The sequence below is a fragment of the Piliocolobus tephrosceles genome, chromosome 17 (assembly GCF_002776525.5).
Source record: "Piliocolobus tephrosceles isolate RC106 chromosome 17, ASM277652v3, whole genome shotgun sequence".
Lineage (NCBI taxonomy): Eukaryota > Metazoa > Chordata > Mammalia > Primates > Cercopithecidae > Piliocolobus > Piliocolobus tephrosceles.
Genome location: NC_045450.1, coordinates 21,402,181 through 21,425,215, shown reverse-complemented (window position 1 = coordinate 21,425,215; position 23,035 = coordinate 21,402,181). Strand labels below are relative to the sequence as shown.

Sequence of the window (23,035 nt, the reverse complement as noted above, 5' to 3'; positions counted from 1 at the left end):
TGGTTTAAATTGGTGAAATAATTACAAGTTTGCTGTTGACCTCAGTTTGCTGAAGAGAGTGAATTTTACTTGCATGTTCACCGGCAGAAAAACAGCATGGTCATTAAATTCATTAGAAGGAAAATGTGCCAGGAACATTTTTGCTGGACTATTTGTGGAGTATGCCACCAACCCGTTTTACCTGGTAAATCTGCAGAATGTTAGTGCTGGTAGAGGGGACCTCAGGGGTCCAGTCCAACTCTCTTATTTGAAAGAGGCTCAGAGAAGACATGTGACTTGTTCAGGTTTGCAGGGCTGGTTGGTGATAGGCTGGACTGGAACCTGTATGCCCAGTCCAATGCTTTTTCAGTAGACAGCGCAGCTGAGCATGTAATAAAGTCTTTAAATGTCTCCAGTGTTCTCCTCTCCATCTTTTGTTTCTTTTGTTTGTTTGTTTGTTTGTATGTGTGTATATATGTACGTATGTATGTATTGATTGATTGAGACAGGGTCTCACTCGGTTGCCCAGGCTGGAGTGCATTGGTGCAATCATGGCTCACTGTACCCTCAACCTTGTGGGCTCAAGCAATCCTCCCACCTCAGCCTCCCAAATAGTGGGGACTACAGGCGCATGCCACCACGCCCAGCTGATTTTTGTATTTTTCATAGAGACGAGGTTTTGGCATGTTGCCCAGGCTGTTTTTGAACTCCTGGCCTCAAGCAGTCCTTCTGTCTTGGCCTCCCAAAGTGCTGGGATTACAGGCTTGAGCTACCATGCCTGTCCTGTTTTTCTGTTTTATTGCAAAATACTCAACCATTTCAGAAATATAACAGAAAGAGGAAGTATCTCATACTAGGTATCTTAATGTTAAGGGTGACTAACTTTAATACTATGTTATATAGTATTCATTTAGATTTTTTCTGTGCATGTATACATTAATGATTTTATATAAGTAGAATCGTTTACACTTACTGTTTTTACCTTGCTTTGTATTTACTTAGATCTTTGCATGTTAGTGCAAATATATATAGTTCATTCTTTTTAGTAGCTTTATAATTCTAGTAAGGCTATACTACATTTAACTAGTTAGTATTTTTGACATTTGAGTTTTTTTTTCAATACAAATATCTATGGTTTACGCTTGAAAAATAGAAAATAAAATGATATGGGAGAAAGCCTCAGAGTCAGATGTGGACTCCATCCTTGACATGAGGCTGAATCGTTGTAGAACTTGAGGCAAGTCTCTTGGCTTCTCTCCTTTCAGTGAAAATGGGGGTTAGACGTTAGGATCTCCTCGTTCTCTTCTATACCAAAACTTAGAGGAACTCTGGAGTTAGAGTCGTAGAGTTCTGACATCAGAGTACAGGTGTCCCTCAGTGTCCATGGGATTGGTTGCAGGAACCCTTGCACTAGGATACCAAAATCCACGGTGCTTTAATCCCTTTTATAACATGGCACAGTATTTGCATAGAATCTAAGCATATCATCCTGTATACTTTATTTTTACTTTTTATTTTATGGATACATAATAGTTGTACCTCCAGTATACTTTAAATCATCTCCAGATATCTTATAATATTTAATGCAGTGTAAATGTTACGTAAATAGTTGTTATGTTACATTGTTTAGGGAATAATGACAAGTAAAAGACTGTTCAGTATACATTCAGTCATCCTTTTTTTCTTCTGAATATTTTTGATCTGCAGTTGGTTGAATCTACATATGTAGCACCCACAGATATGGAGGGGTGACTGTATATTGTTAATATAGTTTCAGAGGATATTGTGCTTCCAAGATTCTCTCATTAAAGGCAAATAAAGTGGGCTCTGTGAGATGTTTCAGAGCTCTCTCAGACCACTACCAGTCCTGATGGTCTGGAGAAGTTCATAGAATTGGGAGATCAATTAGTATTGAATTTCCAGTTACCCAACTGTTTACATTTTTCCTATTTTTAGATTGTGTTAACAGAAATGTACTATGATGGGTTCCATCGTTCCTTTTGTGATACAGACGACCTGGAAACAGTCCATGAAAGCGACTGCATTTTTGCCTTTGAGACTCCCGAAATATTTAGGCCTGAAGGAATTCTCAGTCAAAGAGGTAAGTGAGCTCCTGTTTCCATAATGCCACCTGGGTTTGCAGGTTTAACTATAGTCTACCTTTTTAGATGTCTATTATATAATGATACACATTTTTAAAAAATTGTGGTAAAATACACATATATATTTTTTTGATGGTATAATGGTAAAACTCTTATAGTAATATTTTCCTAGAAGAAGGCAACTCTTACTGTTTTAGACAAAGATATGTCCATAGTTTAGTTGGGAAAACCTCATATTGAGATTCAGGACTGACTGTGACCTCCTTTAAGTAGCCTTTTTGGCATCTTATAGCATTCAGGAAGATATACTGTGCCATAGTTGTATGTTTTTTGTTTTTCGTTTTTGAGACAGAGTCTTGCTCTGTCGCTCAGGCTGGAGTGCAGTGGTGTGATCTCGGCTCACTGCAGCCTTAGCCTCCTGAGTAGCTGGGAGCACAGGCGCATGCCACAAAGCCTGGCTAATTTTTATATTTTTAGTAGAGATGGGGTTTCACCATGTTGGCCAGGCTGGTCTTGAACTCATGACCTCAAGTGATCCGCCTGCCTCAGCCTCCCAAAGTGCTGGGATTACAGGCATGAGCCACCACACCCGGCCCACTATTCTGCTTTCTGTTTCTACAGATTTCCCGAGTCTAGACTTCTATATAAATGGAATCATAAAATAATATGGTATTTCGTGACTGGCTTTACTTAATGTGATGTTTTCAAGATTCATTCATGTTGTAGCATATATCACACTTAATTCCTTTTTATGGCCAAGTAATATTTTATTGTTTGAATAGAACACATTTTGTTTATTCATTGTTCATGAACATTGGGTTGTTTCCGCCTTCTGGCTAGTATGAATAATGTTCCTGTGAACCATTCCACACAAGTTTTTGTGGGGACTTATGTTTTCGTTTCTCTTCATACCTGGGAATAGAACTGCTGTGTCGTGTGGTAACTGTATGTTTAATCATTTGGGGGAACTTATAGACTGTTTTCCAAAGTGCTGCACCGTGTTACATTTTTATCAGCAGTGTTTGAGGGTCCAGTTTCTCTACATCCTCGCCAATACTTGATTATTGTCTGACTCTTTAGTTTTAGCCATCGTAGTGGGTATGAAGTGGTATCTCATTACGGTTTTGATTTGTGTTTGTGACTGACATGATGTTGAGCATCTTTTCTTGTGCTTTTTGGCCGTTTGCATATCATATTTGGGAAAATGTCTATTCAAATATTTTGCCCATTTTAAAATTGCATTGTTTGCTTTTTGTTGTTGAGTTTTAGGAATTTTCACATGTGCTGAATACTAGACCCTTATCAGATATATGATTTGCAAATATTTTATCCCATTCTGTGGGTGATCTTTTAACTACCTGATGTCCTTTGAAACACAAAAGTTCTTAGTTTTGTTGAAGTCCAGTTTATCTTTTTTTGTTGTTGCTTGTGCTTTTGTTGTCATATCTAACACTTATCAAATCCAAAGTCATAAAGATTTACCCCATAATTTCTTTTAAGAGTTTTATAGTTTTAGCTCTTATATTATAGTTTTTTGAACTATTTTGAGTTAATTTTTTGTGTTGTGTAAGGTAAGGGCCCAACATTATTCTTTCATGGTGGCTGTCAAGTTGTTCCAGTTAACAGACTTTTCGAGCAGATGGGTAAACTTCCGTGAATAGAGTAATTGAAATGATAGAAGCCTCATTGGATTTTTCTGTCAGGGTCCAAACCAGAACCATGGTCACCTTAGTAGTTGTGTTAGCATAAGGGAGACTAGCACCTGGGCTTTTTGTCAGACCTGGGGAGAGTGCTGCTTCCTAGCTTACCCAGTTTTTTAAAATTTTAGTTTCTTTACATGAAGTGCAGAGGAATAATCACTATAGTAGTGATGTCAAGACTGTATGAGATCAGGCACATCAGACATTCCACAGGGACTGACTATACTAAGTCTTCAGTAAATGAAAGCTACTTTTGTATTTCTTGTTATTGCTTCCGGTGTTCATTACTGGTAAGCCAACGTTGAGGTGACCATCTTTGCTCCAGCAATAAATGAATCAGTCAATTACAAATATTTTTGTGCACCTGTAGATAACTTCTGCTGTAATTGGCATGAGTGGTAAATATCAAATAAGTGTATTTTAGGTTTTTGGTACTATCCAAACAGAGATTTATTGAAGTTATTTAGTGAAGATAATGTGGGAGGTACTGATGACCACAAAGAAGACTAAGACCAAACTCTGGCCTTCAAAAATTTCACCATTTAGTGACCTCTTAGTAATAGTTTAGCCTTGGTCAGTTTATGTAGGAATATTATCCATGTTCCAAGTAAAGTATAAATGGAAGTATTGGAAAATGTTAGAGGTAGCCACTAAGACTGCTTGGGCTGGATCAGGTTGGTGCCACAGGGGAGGGGACAGATTTGAATGTAAAGGATGGGTGGGCTATCCAAGGCAAAGAAGTGTGGAAGAAAGGGCTTGCAGTTTCAGTAGGAGGGAGGGGCAGAGGCCAGAGTGAGATGGGCTAAGGAATAAGCAGAAAGCCAGAGAGGGAGTCAGGGTGTGTTTTCCCCTTTTGACCTTAGTGTAAAACGCAGGTCGTAGATTGTGCTCAACCTTTAAAAGGTGAAGGGGCATTTTCTTCTGAGACAGGAAGAAGGGGGACTGTGGGTGAAGATGGAGACATTCAAGGTGGAGCATAGGGAAGGCAAAGTGATTTGGATCAGGAAGACTTAATCCCAGCAAAGGAGGAGGCAAGGTCAACAGAGTGGGTGGAGATGAGTTTGGGCACTTGAACAGAATGGAGGCGTGTGGATCAGGGAGGAGTGCAGCTGCTACGCTGAGCCTGGGCTTGACCTTGAACACAACACCACCTGTGTTCAAGGACCCACCTGACCCTCCCTCCTTGGTGTTTTTGCTGGGGCCTTTCTTCTGGCCACCCTTAAAGTTTGGAATTCGCAAGGGTCCTGCTCTCATCCTTTGGTTTGGTCTTGACCCTCTCTTTGGCCTGTCTGTTCAGCACTCATGGTTTGAACTGCCATTCTTGTATACCATCTATCTTTATGCCTGATTACTTATTACTTTCATATCCAGATGTGATGTGAAATCTCACTTCACATCCAGATGCTTACTATTTTCACCTCGATTGTCCACAGACTCCTCAAATTTTAAAACAGTGTTCTGTTTTTTCTTTTCAGACTGGCTCCTTTCTCACATCCCTTATTGTAGTGAATGACACCGTGATCCATCTAGCCTCCCAAGACAGATGCTTGAGAATCAAACTTCTCTTTCCACCTCACCCTGTTCACACGTGAACCCTTATTGTTCATTTTGCCTCCTAAATATTTTATACTCATTCCTTCTCCACTTGCCCTGTTGTTCTTATTTTAGGCCATCATTCTTTCTTAGAGCAGAGTCTCCTGTCTGCCCTTATCTCGGTCCCTCTGCCAGTCCATCATGTGTCTGCTATCAAATCCTCATGATTAAGGGCACAGGTACAGTCTGGGGAGGAGTCGTACCTGTTCCATAGGTGTTAGGAGGATTTAGAGCAATAATGCATGTGTTTTCACACCTGTGGGACTTTTGGGGTACATACTGGTTGCTCTTTCTGAAATGTACTCCTCATCCCTTTTGGCCTGAGGAATTCCTTTCGGTCTTATCTGGAGCCCCGGAATCTTCTGTGACCTCTAGTAACAGACTTGGCTTCATCAGCTGACACAGACCTTCTGTGCATACGAATATTATGACATCACATAGTTCCTAATATTTATTTGTATGTGCGTGTCCCCTACTAGACTGAGAAGGCTATGGGTTATTTTTCATCTGCCTTTCATTAGCCTCCTTAATACCTGTCATATGGTAGGGACTTAATGAATGTTGATTGGATAAGTGAATGATGGTTTGGGGCAAAGAGATCAGTGAATGACAGAATTCAAGCACAGTTCTTCCTATTAAAGAAGCAAAGAAGAAAAACAGTGCTTCTTGAAAAAAATGCATGCCTATTGTTAACTTTTCATTTTGAAATAATTTCAGACTTAGAGAAAAGTTGCAAAAATAGTACCAAGAATTTCCATATATCCTTCACCCAGATGCCCCAATGTGTTAACATTTTACTGTTTTATCACATTTGTTCTCTCTCTGTAATATGTATGTGTTTATAATCTTTTTCTGAACCATTTGAGAGTGAATTGCAGATATATTAACTCTTTGTGCCTAAATACATCATGTATTTCCTAAAAACAAGGATATTATCTTACATAATCTAATTACAGTTATGAAAATCAGGAAATTAAGGCTGGTACAATACAACAATTTTTTTAGCCTGATAATTTTTTACGAGTTGTCAAGTTGTTACTGCATGATCCACTTCCAGATGGAGTGAGCATCAGAAATATACCATGCATATTGATTATATTATCTTGGACTTCTCTCCAGTATTCCAGATTTGAAATACTATCATTTTACCTATAGACTTTATTGAAATTTTGCCATTTGTCTCACTATTGTACTTCATAGCAAAATTAAAAAAAAATTCTTATGCAGGATCAAATATCATGGTTTGCTTGGTTGTCATTTCTCTTTGATTTCATGTGTCAGGAACAGTTCTTTAGCCTTTCATGACTTTGGCATTTTTGAAGAGTATGGGCCCTTTGTTTTGTAGAACATCCTTATTTCGGGTTTGACTGACATTTCATCATTGGTAGATTCCGGTTATGTATTTCTGGCAGAAATACCATGAAATGTTTTGTCCTTCTCATGGCATCGTAGCAGGAGGTACGTGACACCTATGTGTCCTACTGCTGTCAGTAACTTTGATAACTAAGGCGATACCTGCCAGGTTGAAGGCGATGTCTGCCAGGTTTCCCCTAGTACTAAGCTACTGTTTTCCCCTTGTAATTAATAAGCATCTTGTGGTGAGATACTTTGACAATAGGTAAATATCCTGTCTTTTCTGAAACTTCTTTTTTTTTTTTAAATGGAGTCTCGCTTTGTTGCGCAGGCTGGAGTGTAGTGGCGCGATCTCAGCTCACTGCAACCTTCACCTCTCGGGTTCAAGCGATTCCCCTGCCTCATCCTCCCGAGTAGCTGGGATTACAGGCGCCTGCCACCACGTCTGGCTAATTGTTTGTGTTTTTAGTAGAGATGTGGTTTCACCATGTTTGCCAGGCTTGTCTTGAACTCCTGACCTCGGGTGATCGGCACACCTTGGCCTCCTAAAGTGCTGGGATTACAGGCGTGAGCCGCTGTGCCCAGCCTTCCTGGGTGATTTTAATGTGCTACCAGGACTGTTAACCACTGGTTTAGGGGAGGGCAGAAAAACATTACTGTCAGTGCCGTCCTCTTCTTCATTATTCAGTTTTTGATGTTTTATGGCTCCCCTTGTTTACTTATACTTTTAAGGTACATCTGATAATAGTTTTGTCAGGTTCCAATAATCATAATTTTAGGGTTGGGGTAAATGTATAGAATTAACTGGGAGAGGGTGGCATTTTTACAGGATTGCACTTCCTTACTCAGGAACGTGATATCTGCATTTACTCGCCTTTTTTATTCCTGGGAAAGTTGTGATTTTCTGCACCTATTTCAAAGTTATTCCTAGGTGTTTTATTGCTGTTGTGAGTAGTGACCCCCTTCCCACTCCCATTATGTATTTTGTTTTTGATTTTTAGAGACGGCCTCACTCTGTCACCCAGGCTGGAGTGCAATGGCACAATCATAACTTACTTCAGTCTCCATCTCCTGGGCTCAGGTGATTCTCCTGCCTCAATTTCCCGAGTAGCTGGGACTACAGGTGTGTGCCATCTGCCTGGCTAATTTTTTTGTGGAGACAGGGTCTAGCTATGTTGCCTAGGCTGGTCTTGAACTCCTGGCCTCATATATTCTTCTGGGGCAGGTTAAATTCCTGAAGGAGACCTTTCTACACTCCTTGTTGGAAGGTGGGGCCTGGTTGTCAGCACCCTAGGTGCTGAGTGATGGGAAAGAGCTGAGATGTTCACTTACCCCTTTGTTTTAATACAGTGCCCTCACCTTCTCCTGGATTGCCCCCCCCCCCCCCCACGTCCACACATCCCTGTCTTTGCTGGAGTGGGAGGGGTATTTTGGCGTATCACGTTGGTAGTCATTTTCTCGTTTTCAAAAAATTTCAGTGAAATTTACTTAACATAATAACCACTTTTAAGTGGTCACTTCCATGGTATTAGTACATTAACAGTGTCAGGCAAATACTACCTCTATGTAGTTCCAAAACGGTTCCATCACACCAGAAGAAAACGCCATGACCATTAAGCAATTGCTTCTCATTCTCCCCTCCCCCCAGGCCCTGACAGCCACTAATCTGCATTCTTGTCTCTGGATTGACCTATTCTAGCTATTTAATATAAATAAAATCATATAAATAAAATACAATATGGGACCTTTTATGTCTGGCTTCTTTCACTTAGCATAATGTTTCAATGTTCATCCATGTTGTAGCATGAGACAGTACTTCATTCCTTTTATTTATTTATTATTATACTCTAAGTTCTAGGATAAATGTGCATGCAATGTGCAGGTTTGATACATAGGTATACATATGCCATGTTGGTTTGCTGCACCCATCAACTTGTCATTTAGATTAGGTATTTCTCCTAATGCTATCCCTCCCCCATCCCCCTATCCCCTGATAGGCCCCGGTGTGTGATGTTCCCCGCCCTGTGTCCAAGTGTTCTTATTGTTTGATTCCCACCTATGAATGAGAACATGCGGTGTGTGGTTTTCTGCCTTTATGATAGTTTGCTGAGAATGATGGTTTCCAGCTTCATCCCTGTCTCTGCAAAGGTTATGAACTCATCCTTTTTTATGGCTGCATAGTATTCCATGGTGTATATGTGCCACATTTTCTTAATCCAGTCTATCATTGATGGACATTTAGGTTGGTTCCAAGTCTTTGCTATTGTGAATAGTGCCGCAATAAACATACATGTGCATGTGTCTTTATAGCAGCATGATTTATAATCCTTTGGGTATATACTCAGCAGTGGGATTGCCGGGTCAAATGGTAATTCTTGTTCTAGATCCTTAAGGAATTGCTACACTGTCTTCCACAATGGTTAAACTAATGTACACTCCCACCAACAGTGTAAAAGTGTTCCTGTTTCTGCACAGCCTCTCCAGCATCTGTTATATCCTGACTTTTTAATGATTGCCATTCTAATTGGTGTGAGATGGTATCTCATTGTGGTTTTGATTTGCATTTCTCTGATGACCAATGATGATGAGCATTTTTTCATGTGTCTGTTGGTTGCATAAATGTCTTCTTTTGAGAAATGTCTGTTCATATCCTTTGCCCACTTTTTGATGGGGTTGTTTGTTTTTTTCTTATAAATTTGTTTGAGTTCTTTGTAGATTCTGGATATTAGCCCTTTGTCAGGTGGGTAGAGTGCAAAAATTTTCTCCCATTCTGTAGGTTGCTCTTCACTCTGATGGTATTTCTTTTGCCATGCAGAAGCTCTTTAGTTTAATTAGATCCCATTTGTCAATTTTGGCTTTTGTTGCCTTTGCTTTTGGTGTTTTAGTCGTGAAGTCCTTGCTCATGCCTATGTCCCTAAGGGTATTGCTTAGGTTTTCTTCTCGGGTTTTTATGGTTGTAGGTCTAAGATATAAGTCTTTAATCCACCTTGAATTAATTTTTGAATAAGGTGTAAGGAAGGTATCTAGTTTCAGCTTTCTACATATAGCTAGCCAGTTTTCCCAGTACCGTTTATTAAATTAGGGAATCCTTTCCCCATTTCTTGTTTTTGTCAGGTTTGTCAAAGATCAGATGGTTGTAGATGTCTGGTGTTATTTCTGAGGCCTCTGTTCTGTTCCATTGGTCTATATATCTGTTTTGGTACCAGTACCATGCTGTTTTGGTTACTGTAGCCTTGTAGTATAGTTTGAAGTTAGGTAGCATGATGCCTCCAGCTTTGTTCTTTTTGTTTAGGATTGTCTTGGCAGTGCAGGCTCTTTTTTGGTTCCATCTGAAATTTAAAGTCTTTTTTTCCAATTCTGTGAAGAAAGTCATTGGTAGCTTGATGGGGATGACATTGAATCTGTAAATTACCCTGGCCAGTATGGCCATTTTCACGATACTGATTCTTCCTATCCATGAGCATGGAATGTTCCATTTGTTTGTGTCCTCTTTTATTTCATTGAGCAATGGTTTGTAGTTCTCCTTGAAGAAGTCCTTCACATCCCTTGTAAGTTGAATTCCTAGGTATTTTATTCTATTTGAAGCAGTTGTGAATGGGAGTCCACTCATGATTTGGCTGTTTGTCTGTTATTGGTGTATAGGAATGCTTGTGATTTTTGCACATTGATTTTGTATCCTGAGACTTTGCTGAAGTCGCTTATCAGCTTAATGAGATTTTGGACTGAGATGATGGAGTTTTCTAAATATACAGTCATGTCATCTGCAAACAGAGACAATTTGATTTCCTCTTTTCCTAATTGAATACCCTTTCTTTCTTTCTCCTGTCTGATTGCCCTGGCCAGAACTTCCAACACTATATTTAATAGGAGTGGTGAGAGAGGGCATCCTTGTCTTGTGCTGGTTTTCAAAGGGAATGCTTCCATGTTTTGCCCATTCAGTATGATATTGCTGTGGGTTTGTCATAAATAGCTCTTATTATTTAGAGTTATGTCCCTTCAATACCTAGTTTATTGAGAGTTTTTAGCATGAAGGGCTGTTGAATTTTGTCAAAGGCCTTTTCTGCATCTATTGAGATAATCATATGGTTTTTGTCATTGGTTCTGTTTTTGTGATGGATTACGTTTATTGATTTGCGTATGTTGAACCAGCCTTGCATCCTAGGGATGAAGCCTACTTGATCATGGTGGATAAGCTTTTTGATGTGCTACCGGATTCGGTTTGCCAGTATTTTATTGAGGATTTTCACATTGATGTTCGCCAGGGATATTGGTCTAAAATTCTTTTATTTGTTGTGTCTCTGCCAGGCTTTGGTATCAGGGTGATGCTGGCCTCATAAAATGACTTAGGGAGGATTCCCTCTTTTTCTATTGATTGGGATGGTTTCAGAGGAATGGTACCAGCTCCTAGAATTCGACTGTGAATCCATCTGGTCCTGGACTCTTTTTGGTTAGTAGGCTATTAATTATTGCCTCAATTTCAGAGCCTGTTATTGGTCTATTCAGAGATTCAACTTCTTCCTGGTTTAGTCTTGGGAAGGTGTATGTGTCCAGGAATTTATCCATTTCTTCTAGATTTTCTAGTTTATTTGTGTAGAGGCGTTTATAGTATTCTCTGATGGTAGTTTGTATTTCTGTGGCATCAGTGGTGATATCTCCTTTATCATTTTTTATTGCATCTATTTGATTCTTCTCTCTTTTCTTCATTAGTCTTGCTAGCGGTCTATCAATTTTGTTGATCTTTTCAAAAAACCAGCTCCTGGATTCTTTTATTTTTTTGAAGGTTTTTTTGTGTCTCTGTCTCTTTCAGTTCTGCTCTGATTTTAGTTATTTCTTGCCTTCTGCTAGCTTTTGAATTTGTTTGCTCTTGCTTCTCTAGTTCTTTTAATTATGATGTTAGGGTATCGATTTTAGATCTTTCCTGCTTTCTCTTGTGGGCATTTAGTGCTATAAATTTCCCTCTACACACTGCTTTAAATGTGTCCCAGAGATTCTGGTACATTGTGTTTTTGTTCTCATTGGTTTCAAAGAACATCTTTATTTCGGCCTTCATTTCGTTATTTACCCAGTAGTCATTCAGGAGCAGGTTCTTCCGTTTCCATGTAGTTGTGCAATTTTGAGTGAGTTTCTTAATCCTGAGTTCTAATTTGATTGCACTGTGGTCTGAGAGACAGTTTGTTGTGATTTCTGTTCTTTTACATTTGCTGAGGAGTGCTTCGAATTATGTGGTCAATTTAGAATAAGTGCAGTGTGGTGCTGAAAAGAATATATATTCTGTTGATTGTGGGTGGAGAGTTCTGTAGATGTCTTACGTCTGCTTGATGCAGAGCTGAGTTCAAGTCCTGGATATCCTTGTTAACCTTCTGTCTCGTTGATCTGTCTAATATTGACAGTGGGGTGTTACTGTCTCCCATTATTATTGTGTGGGAGTCTAAGTGTCTTTGTAGGTCTCTAAGGACTTGCTTTATGGATCTGGGTGCTCCTGTATTGGGTGCATATATATTTAGGATAGTTAGCTCTTCTTGTTAAATTGATCCCTATGCCATTATGTAATGGTCTTCTTTGTCTCTTTTGATCTTTGTTGGTTTAAAGTCTGTTTTATCAGAGACTAGGATTGCAGCCCCTGCTTTTTTTTGCTTTCCATTTGCTTGGTAGATCTTCCTCCATCCCTTTATTTTGAGCCTATGTGTGTGTCTGCACGTGAAATGGGTCTCCTGAATCAGCACACTGATGGGTCTTGACTCTTTATCCAATTTGCCAGTCTGTGTCTTTTAAATGGGGCATTTAACCCATTTACATTTAAGGTTAATATTGTTATGTGTGAATTTGATCCTGTCGTTATGATGTTAGTTGGTTATTCTGCCCGTTAATTGATGCAGTTTCTTCCTGGCATCAATGGTCTTTATAATTTGGCATGTTTTTGCAGTGGCTGGTATCAGTTGTTTCTTTCCATGTTTAGTGCTTCCTTCAGGACCTCTTATAAGGCAGCCTGGTGGTGACAAGCATTTGCTTGTTTGTAAAGGATTTTATTTCTCCTTCACTTATGAAGCTTAGTTTGGCTGGATATAAATTCTGGGCTGAAAATTCTTTTCTTTAAGAATGCTGAATATCGGCCCCCACTCTATTCTGGCTTGTAAGGTTTCTGCCGAGAGATCCGCTGTTAGTCTGATGGACTTCCCTTTGTGGGTAACCTGACCTTTCTCTCTGGCTGCCCTTAACATTTTTTCCTTCATTTCAACCTTGCTGAATCTGACAATTATGTGTCTTGGGGTTGCTCTTCTCGAGGAATATCTTTGTGGTGTTCTCTGTATTTCCTGAATTTGAATGTTGGCCTGCCTTGCTAGGTTGGGGAAGTTCTCCTGGATAATATCCTGAATAGTATTTTCCAGCTTGGTTTCATTCTTCCCATCGCTTTCAGGTACACCAATCAAATGTAGATTTGGTCTTTTCACATAGCCCCATATTTCTTGGAGGCTTTGTTCATTTCTTTTTACTCTTTTCTCTCTAACCTTGTCTTCTCGCTTTACTTCAATCACCGATACCCTTTCTTCTATTTGATCGAATTGGCTGTTGAAGTTTGTGCATGCATCACAAAGTTTTCATGCCATGGTTTTCAGCTCCACCAGGTCATTTAAGCTCTTCTCTACACTGTTTATTCTAGTTAGCCATTTGTCTAACCTTTTTCTCAAGGGTTTTAGCTTCCTTGCGATGCGTTTGAACATGCTCCTTTAGCTCAGAGAAGTTTGTTATTACCCACCTTCTGAAGCCTACTTCTGTCAGCTCATCAAAGTCATTCTCCATCCAGCTTTGTTCCATTGCTGGTGAGGAGCTGTGATCCTTTGGAGGAGAAGAGGCACTGTGGTTTTTAGAATTTTCAGTCTTTCTGCTCTGATTTCTCCCCCTCTTTGTGGTTTTGTCTACCTTTGGTGTTTGATGTTGGTGACCTACAGATGGGGTTTTGGTGTAGATGTCCTTTTTGTTGATGTTCGTGCTATTCCTTTCTGTTTGTTAGTTTTCCTTCTAACCGTCAGGTCCCTCAGCTGCAGGTTTGTTGAAGTTTGCTGGAGGTCCACTCCAGACCCTGTTTGCCTGGTATCACCAGCGGAGGCTGCAGAACAGCAGATATTGCAGCCTGATCCTTCCTCTGGAACCTTTGTCCCAGACGGGCCATGAGGTGTCTGTTGCCTCCTCCTGGGAGGTGTCTCCCAGTTAGGCTACATGGGAGTCAGGGACCCACTTGAGGAGGCTATCTGTCCATTCTCAGAGCTCAAATGCTGTGGATGGAGAACCACTGCTCTCTTCAGAGCTGTCAGACAAGGACCTTTAAGTCTGCAGAAACTGTCTGCTGCCTTATGTTCAGCTATGCCCTACCCACAGAGGTGGAGTCTATAGAGGCAGCAGACCTAACTGAGCTGCGGGGAGCTGTGCCCAGTTCGAGCTTCCTGGCCGCTTTGTTTACCTACTCAAGCCTCAGCAATGGTGGATGCCCCTCCCCCAGCCAGGCTGCTGCTGCACAGTTCGTTGTCAGACTGCTGCGCTAGCAGGGAGCAAGGCTCCATGGGCTTGGGACCGGAATCTCCTTGTCTGCTGGTTGCTGAGACCTTGGGAAAAGTGCAGTATTTGGGTGGAAGTGTCCTGTTTTTCCAGGTAGAGTCTGTCACAGCTTCCCTTGGCTAGGAAAAGGAAATCCCCCAACCCCTTGAGCTTCCTGGGTGAGGCAACGCCCTGCCCTGCTTCAGCTCGCCCTCCGTGGGTTGTACCCACTGTGCAACTGTCCCAATGAGATGAACTAGGTACCTCGGTTGGAAATGCAGAAATCACCCATCTTCTGCATCCATCATGCTGGGAGCTGCAGAGCTGTTCCTATTCGACCATCTTGGAATGGATCCACTTCATTCCTTTTTAATGGCTGAACATTATTCCATACATGCATATGCATGTACCACATTTTCTTTATCCATTAATCCATTGATGGGCTTTTGTTTTTGTCCTACCTTTTGTCTATTGTGAATAGTCCTACTATGAACATTTGTGTACAAATATTTGTTTGAATCCCTGTTTTCAGTTCTTTTGGGTATATGGAGTTGATGGATCATATCATAATTCTATGGTTATCTTTTTTGGGAATTGCCAAACTGTTTTCCACAGGAGCTGGATTGTTTTACATTTCCACCAGAAATAGATGAGAGTTCTAATTTCTCCACATCTTTGCCAACATTTATTTTTCATCTTTTTGATTTTAGCCATCCTGGTGGATGTGAAGTGTTACTTCATTAAGGTTTTGGCTTGCATTTCTCTAATAGTAAATGATGATGAACATCTTGTCATGTGCTTGTTGGCCATTTATATATTCTGGAGAACTGTCTATTCAAGTCTTTTTCCCATTTTAAATTGCACTTTCTGTTGAGTTCAAGAATTCTTTGTAAGGTTGTATAATACTAGACCCTTATGGGATATATGACTTGCAAGTATTTTATTCCATTCTCTGGGTTTTTTTCTCTTTCTTGATAGTGTTTTTTGATGTTCAAAAGTTCTTCATTTTGATGAAGTCTATTTTTTCTTTTGTTGCTCATAATTTTGTTGTCATATCTAAGAATCCGTCACCACATCCAAGGTCATAAAGATTTACCCTTGTGTTTTCTTCTGAGTTTTGTAGTTTTAGCTCTTACATTTAGGTTGTTGATACATTTTAAGTTAATTTTTATAAATTGTATGAGGTAGGGACCAAGCTCCATTATAGGGCAAGTAAATATTTACTTGTCCCAGCACCATTTGATGAAGAGATTGTACTGTCCTCCTTGAATGATCTTGGTGCTCTTGTTGAAAGTCCTTATTTTAATTCCTCTTTTACTTCACCCTTTACTTCCAGAGGCCTCTAGCGCCTCCAGTTTCTGATAATTTTGGTGATCCTGTATATTGGGTTGGCCGGCTTTCTACAATGCGAGCTTACAATTCAGCTTTCTCTGGTCTACTGATATTTACAATATTTTCTAGATAGTCTGTTATTTCACTTATTCTTCTTTGACCCAGGTGCTTATTTTTCTTTCTTTTCTAGTTGTTGCATTTCCCTGTATGTGTTTTTGTTTGGATTGTTTCCTAATTTTACTGCATTATAGTAAAAAATACCTAAATTATCTTGTCCAGAGAGCCTTTCCTCACTCCCTTTACCTGCAGGCTGGCTGGGGAACTCCTGCTCTTCTGGGCTTCAATTATAGTAACTTCTGTTAATCTCTCACACTAGCATGTAATGTGGAAATGATCTGTTTTCCTTTCTGTCCTTCCCACCACACTGTGAAGTTCTCTGGAGCTGGGACCACATTTTGCTTTATCTTACTATACCAAGCAATGCAGTATAGTTCTTAATATGCAGGTAGTGTTTGTTCACCTGAAAGTTTCTCAAAATCCTGTTCCCACCCTAGTTGCTTAGGGTTAACACTGAGCTTCTATTTATAAGTGAATTTGGTGAATTCGAAGGTTATTGTGTTCTAGCCAGAGACTGCCTTATTAAGTGTGTGTTAGCCTCTATCCTAAGGCCTTAACAGATGTTTTGTTCAATACATAATGAGGTTACTGCTTTCCCCACATTACCAGCGAGGAAGCTGAGACTTGGAGATGAAGTAACCACTCCCAGCTCACACAGCTGGCAGTAAACGGGTCCACAATTTGAACACAGAGCTTGATTTCTGTGCAGTTGACAACGTGGCATCCCCTCATCTTCTCAGGAGTCCTCATCAATTCTAGGAGAACAGGTCTTCCCACCCTTACCTCTGCCAAGAACCTGGGAAACCAGTTTATTTATTATCTCAACTTCAGATATCTATTATTTTTATTTTCTCATACCAGAGTTTAAAATGGTTGTGAAGTGAGATCTACTCCTGTTCCTTTTGATTTCTTTATGGTGTTTAAGCTTAAAAAGTTTTCTTCCCTCTAATGGCTTGACCAAGAGTCAGCTTTTTTCTCATTTCTAGTTTGTGTGTGTTGTTTTTTTAAACTCTATCTGGAATTTATATTGGTATTTTCTGTGTACTTGTCATTTTAAATTGTTATAATGTTGAGGTATCGTAATAGGTTCAGTGAGTCTTAGATTGCTGAGTATTGAGGTTATTGCCAGCATTCTGCTATAAATACTTTTGTGTAGGCCATTTGTATTTTATTCTCTTTCTCGTGGTGTTATTATTTATGGTGGTGGTAGGAGGGGTTTCTTTTATTCTCCAGCTGGGGCGTCATTTCCCTAGGCTGTACTTCCAAAGGATTAAAGGAAGGAACAGGTATTTAGTCAGGCATTTATTGAGGTTGTGCTGGGTGCTGAATTGCTGGGTACTTTGATTGACAGGGAGCCCTGCTTTGGGGCATTTGGGAGGATCAGTACTGTGCCTGTCAAACATATATTTTTGGTAACTTTAATGTGGATTGATCCAGTCTAGTAGATTGTATTCCAAGTTGGAAGATTCTCCTGATGGCTCTGAGTCTAGTAGGTGTCGTGTGTAATTTACCTTTTATTTCTTATAAGTCTGGCTCTTTAATCAGGGAGAAGAAACTGCTATTGAATATTGAAGAGCATTCCACATATTCTCATCTTTATTTTTTAAAAATTTGTTTGATTACTGGTTGCATGACCTCACTAAATTTTTTTGATGTATCATCTCAGCACACACGCGCTTCTAAAACTCTATCTAACATTCAATGAAGTGCAGTTTTAGTTTTCAGTTTTTAAGGTAGGTAAGACTAGTTTCAAGAAATAATAATGGATGCTAAAGAAATTCTCTCACGGCTAGATGAGTAATCTAAGTAGGATGTTTCTTTTTTTGATTGCAGTTTAATTTACATAATGACAATTTTAAAAAAAATTTTCTCTGTTGGGTAAATTTCTTCATAATGAGTGAATAAAAATAATTTTGAAGAGATGAAATGAGTTGTTTTTATTCTATTTCAGGAATTCATTTAAACAACAACCTAAACCACTTGAAATTTGGCTTGGATTATCATAGACTGTCTTCTCCTACACAAACAGCAGCAAAGCAAGGGAAAATGGATTCGTCCACCTCAAGAGCAGGCAGCGACAAGATTGTCCTGTTGGTGTGTAACCGAGCCTGCACTGGGCAACAGGGGAAAAGGTGAGAACCAGATTATTTCCCAGTAAGTAGCTAGACTGTAACAGTTCAGTATTTTCAAACATTTTAAAAAGCATGGGCAAAAAGTTCTTACTTTTAGTACTTAATTTTTTATTCTGATATTTAGAAAGAATACATGTACAAGTTGACCTGATTTGGGGTGTTGGTTGGGGGAGAGTAAAATTAGGAATCTGGATTTCTTTTTGTTGTTGTTTGTGTGTGTGTGTGTTTTTTTTGGGTTTTTTTTTTTTTTTTTGATACAGAGTTTCGCTCTGTCACCCAGGCTGGAGCGCAGTTGTGTGATCTCGGTTCACTGCAACCTCTGCCTCCTAGGTTCAAGCGATTCTCTTGCCTCAGCCTCCTGAGTAGCTGGGATTATAGGCGCCAGCCACCACACCCAGCAGATTTTTTATATTTTTAGTAGAAACAAGGTTTCACCATGTTGGTCAGGCTGATCTCAAACTCCTGACCTCAGACGATCCACCTGCCTTGGCCTTCCAAAATGCTAGGATTATGGGCGTGAGCCACTGCATCTGGCCAGGAATCTAGTTTTTAAAGGTCCATTTCATATGTGTATTTTCAGTTCAGGCTCCTCTTGGGACTCTAGACCCATTTCCAGGTGCTTTCCTGACAGCTTTTTCATTTTTTTTTTTTTAATTCTTAACATGTCTACTTGGATGGTACATGTCCCTCAGTCTTATGTCCCAAATTGAACTCATTTTCTTTCCTTTTAAAACTGGCTCTCCAGTATTTCCCATCTTGGGAAATGGCACCACACATTCATTCAGCTTTGTAAGTCAGAAATTTGGGAGTCAGAAATCTCTCTCAAATTTGTCTAATGCCCTCTGTAAGAGTGTATGGGTGTTTTAGACTATCTTTTAAAGTAACTGTGTCACAGTAGGAATGTAACCTGAGTATTAACAAAAGACAGATATGTTTCAAGGAGAAATGACTTGGTGTTTCTTAACATTTGTTAGGGTAACCTTTATGTTAGCCTTTGACATTTTTGCTTTGAAATAAGTTCCTTGCATAGTAAATAACATAAATGTAAAATGTGTTGATATGCATATTTATGCTATTCATTGACAGGTATTTTAGTGTTTACAGTGTGTTGGGCATGTTTCTAAACACTGGGGATTCAGCAGGGAACAAGACAGGCAGGGTCTGTGTCCTCATTGAGCTTCCATCCTAGCTAGGACAGACCGGCTATAAACAAGCAGATGTCTTTAACTTCAGACAGTCTGTACCACGCTGAAGGCATTAAAACAGACTAGAATGATAGAGTGTGATGGTGGGAGGCTGGCAAGACTACATTAGGAAGGGAGGTCAGGGAAGGCGTCCCTGTAGAGACTGCAGCCAAGCTGAGCCCCAGTGAGCTGTGTGAACATGAGGAGAAAGGATCCCATGGAGAGGGAACACCCAGTACATGCACACAAGACTAGGAGTAGGTTGGTGTGTGTCAGGCACAGAAGGAAGGAAGTAAAGAACCTGTGAAATTCCCTTCATGATGCTAGTCTCTCAAAGAGTGAAGTCATTATTTTAAAAAAATATGGTTGGGTGATTTACATGTGCTTGTAACTCATTTCACATCACAGTAGTTTTTAGGCAGATTGGTTGGTTCACTGTTAAGCACCACTACAAGCGAACAGTTTGATAGTTCTTAGAAACTGGTTTCTTGATGATCTTAGCACCTCTACTTCCCTCTGGGCCTGAGTCAGAGTTAATCTGTTAGATCATTTGTTCATTCATTCATTCATCTTCTATTTTGTAGACATTGTCTATCTGTGCTACTAAGATAAATACATCACAGTGCTTGCTATCAAATAACTCACAGCCTATTGGTGGAGGCAGAACAATAAGCAGGCATTGTTTATAGCACAGTATACAAAGGAGACAAGCCAACAGGGTGCCTCCTGGAAAAGAATACCTCCACTGGGTCTTCACACGAGTGAGCAGGCGACAGCCTAGACTCAGAAGGATGGGGAGGGTATTCCAAGCAGAGGGAGTTCCCTGACAAAAAGACATGCATGTGTGAGAGTAGGACACATTCAGGGAATTCGGGTTTGAATGACTGGATATGGATGACAGTTGAGGGTAGGTTAGTGGTCCTCAACATTGGCTGCATATTAGAACCACCCAGGGAGTCCCTAAAAACATCTCAGTGTTCAGATCACATTCCGAACTGATTTCATCAGAATCTCTGGGGGCTGGACTTGGGCATCATTATTTTCTAAAGCTCCTCTGGTGATTTTGGTCTTCGGTCTATGCAGCTGAGGCCAAGAACCACAGTACTGCTTGGACTCTGTGGGACATAGACAGCTCTGGAACTGACTTTCACTGTCACTTGCTTGCCAGTGCCTCCCTTGTTGTCAGAGACTCAAGAATGTGGCTGCCTGTCTGTGAGACCTTCTAGCCCTATCTAGTCCTCTGGCACCCAACCCCTTATGGGTTTGACGTGTGCTGTTTGCCAGGCTCATGTCCACTCCCATCCCCTCTGCTCCCCATCTTTACTGATCCTGCCCCATTGCCACCTGCTGTCCTAGTACCATACACCCCTAGAAGCCATTTTGGTGTATTGGCTATTAAATTTAATTTAGAAATCTAAGCTGTTCATCTCCTTATGAAGAGTTACCATTAAATTTCCTGTTTGTTTTATTTCGAGAACTGTCCTAAAGCCAATTATATCGTGATTCCATTTTAAGAGATCAAGAACAAAAGATAACAGTGTTAAAGGAATTACCGTACTTTTAAGGTGATTACATTGTTGATGTATGTTAGATTTGGACTGCCTTTTGTGCTGCACTTAGAGAAGACAATAGCTTGGGACCTTCTGCAGAAGGAAATCTTGGAGAAGATGAAGTATTTCTTGAGGCCCACGGTTTGCATTCAGGTTTGTAAGCATTTTGATATTCCAGCATAGCATGGGTGTATACTCAGTGAAGAAACAAGCATTACAATGAAATTTGAGTTCCTTGTGTTTGGATTTCCAGGACTGAGAATTTATCCCTCATTTTATGAAAGAGCTAGCCACTGCAAGGTTTTCCTTGAACTGCCGCGTATTCCTTTATAATATTTATCTAAAAACGTTGATACATGATCAGCTTGGAAGGGTTTAGTAGAATGTCTATCTGTATATTTTAAAAATTATTACTATGTTAAGATATCCATGGAAGACCATTAAGCTGATGTTTAGTAAAAGCAATGTGTTACTTGTCTTGCATGACTTATTTGATATGTAAATCGCATTTGGGTAAATCATATTTAAAGTGTATTAGAGTGGCTCAACAACCTTATAGATCTTATAGAGAAGCATTTTGCAGAATAAACAGTTTACTGAAACTCCAATATGTTTTGGAAATGCCACTGTGAAACAGATGCCCTTGAAGAAAAATTTGGCTTAATTCTCATCTAACATCTGATGCAGGTGTGTCCATTCAGCTTGCGTGTGGTCAGTGTTGTTGGAATAACATACTTGCTGCCCCAGGAGGAGCAGCCCTTGTGCCACCCGACAGTAGAAAGGTAAAAAAAAAAAAATTTTTTACTTACCTTTTAGAATCTCACACATATTCATGTGTGATTTCAAGTGATGTCTGATATAATTTCCACATAATTATATCAGGAAAGTGGAAGGTTCTTTAGGCTCATTTCAAAATTAAGTACTTATTTTACTTTTGATTCATGCTTGGGTATATGTTTAATGATCTTTCTTGAAATAAGAAAAGCCCTGGAGGACTTGAGCATTAGGAAAGCAAATTAACGTATGTCCTAGGACTGCAGATAAATGACACTTTCATATTCACCAGGAATGAAGTTTTGTAAAGTAACGTTCTAATCAGGCTACATTCTTCCTTAAAACCCTTATATGGCAACTTGTGGCATAAAAGATAAACCCCGTGTTCCACAATGTAAGAAGTTCTTCACAGTTTGAATTCCGCTTACTTCACTTTTGTCAGGCCTTGCTCTTTCTCTCTTCACTATCCCAAACTTTCAGCAGCATTAAAGTACTGATGATTGTTTGAACAGGCGATACTATTTTATACGCCTGCTTTGCATGTGTGGTTTCTTCCCTCTGTAATCCCTTTCCTTTGAGCCCTTTTTTATACTCTTCCTCCTCTCACCCCCACAACCTGCCCCGCAGAATTAGTCACTCTACTCTGCTACCACTGTGCTGGCTAAATCTGTTATATTTATAATACTCTATTGTATTAATAAAATAATATACATCTATACACACTGTGTGTCTATGAATATATAATATACATATGAAAACTCACATTTTTTATAATAAAAATTATTATAATAAAATGATTTTTTCAACAAATATTGTAGTGCCTGTATTTCAGGATTCTAAAAAAGCATACAACATAGTCCTACTTGAAAGCTCACCGTTTGGGTTTACAGATGAGAGTTAATAGATTAGACAACAATCCAAAATATTGCACAACATAAACAAGATGAGATGGGTAATATTAACTGAATTCTGGGTTTCCCAGGAGATGGCAAGGAGCCAGTGAACTTGGGAAGGGGGTAGATTTGGAGGAAGAAGGAAGAAGGGTGCAGTCTAGAGCAGGCGTGGCATGTTGGTGGAGAGGTGGAAAGGTGCAAGGGGCGACTTTGTTCCCAGGGGACTACCATCCAGTGTCTATTTGGGTGGGTGAAAAATTGGGCAAGAAGTTGGGAAGGTCATAATGACTATCTGAGTGTGATCATCAGCAGCCTTATAAATGACACTAAATTTCTTCCACCTCTTTATTATTAATACTGTATTGGGCTTTTTAATTTAAGCGTTTTTCAGTTTAGTTGTCATGTAGTTACTAAATCAGTGGTTATAGTAGTCTTGCCAAAAACTTTTTTCTGATGGGGAACTATGATGAAGATTTCCATTAATCACATTATGATTTCAGGTAGGACATAATCACATTAAGTAAAATCATTTGTTTAGAAAATAATATGTGGCTTCCCTCTTCACTTCCCCGGTTCTACAGGGCATTAAAATCTTGTGGACCAGGTGGCACCGCTCATGTGAAATTAGTAGTCGAGTGGGACAAGGAGACAAGAGATTTGTGAGTATTTTTAAAGTTAGTATTTATAGAAACATTGTTTTAATTATCATTTTTATAGCACACTTTTGATATGTTAAGTGAGCCAAAACCTAAATCTCTCTTCTCTTTAGCTAAGTATCCAGATGTGTTGTTAACCC

General features: G+C 39.7%; 1 protein-coding gene across 1 annotated transcript in view; it reads left to right on the top strand.

Moving 5' to 3' along the window:
- The window catches only part of USP31 (ubiquitin specific peptidase 31), a 104,702-nt gene that overhangs the window by 57,684 nt on the left and 23,983 nt on the right, over positions 1-23,035 (top strand). The window contains exons 6-10 of the mRNA XM_023189318.3: positions 1,936-2,080; positions 17,658-17,838; positions 20,614-20,725; positions 21,260-21,354; positions 22,821-22,898. Coding sequence (XP_023045086.1) covers positions 1,936-2,080; positions 17,658-17,838; positions 20,614-20,725; positions 21,260-21,354; positions 22,821-22,898 — 611 coding nt within the window. The remainder of the gene's footprint in view (positions 1-1,935; positions 2,081-17,657; positions 17,839-20,613; positions 20,726-21,259; positions 21,355-22,820; positions 22,899-23,035) is intronic.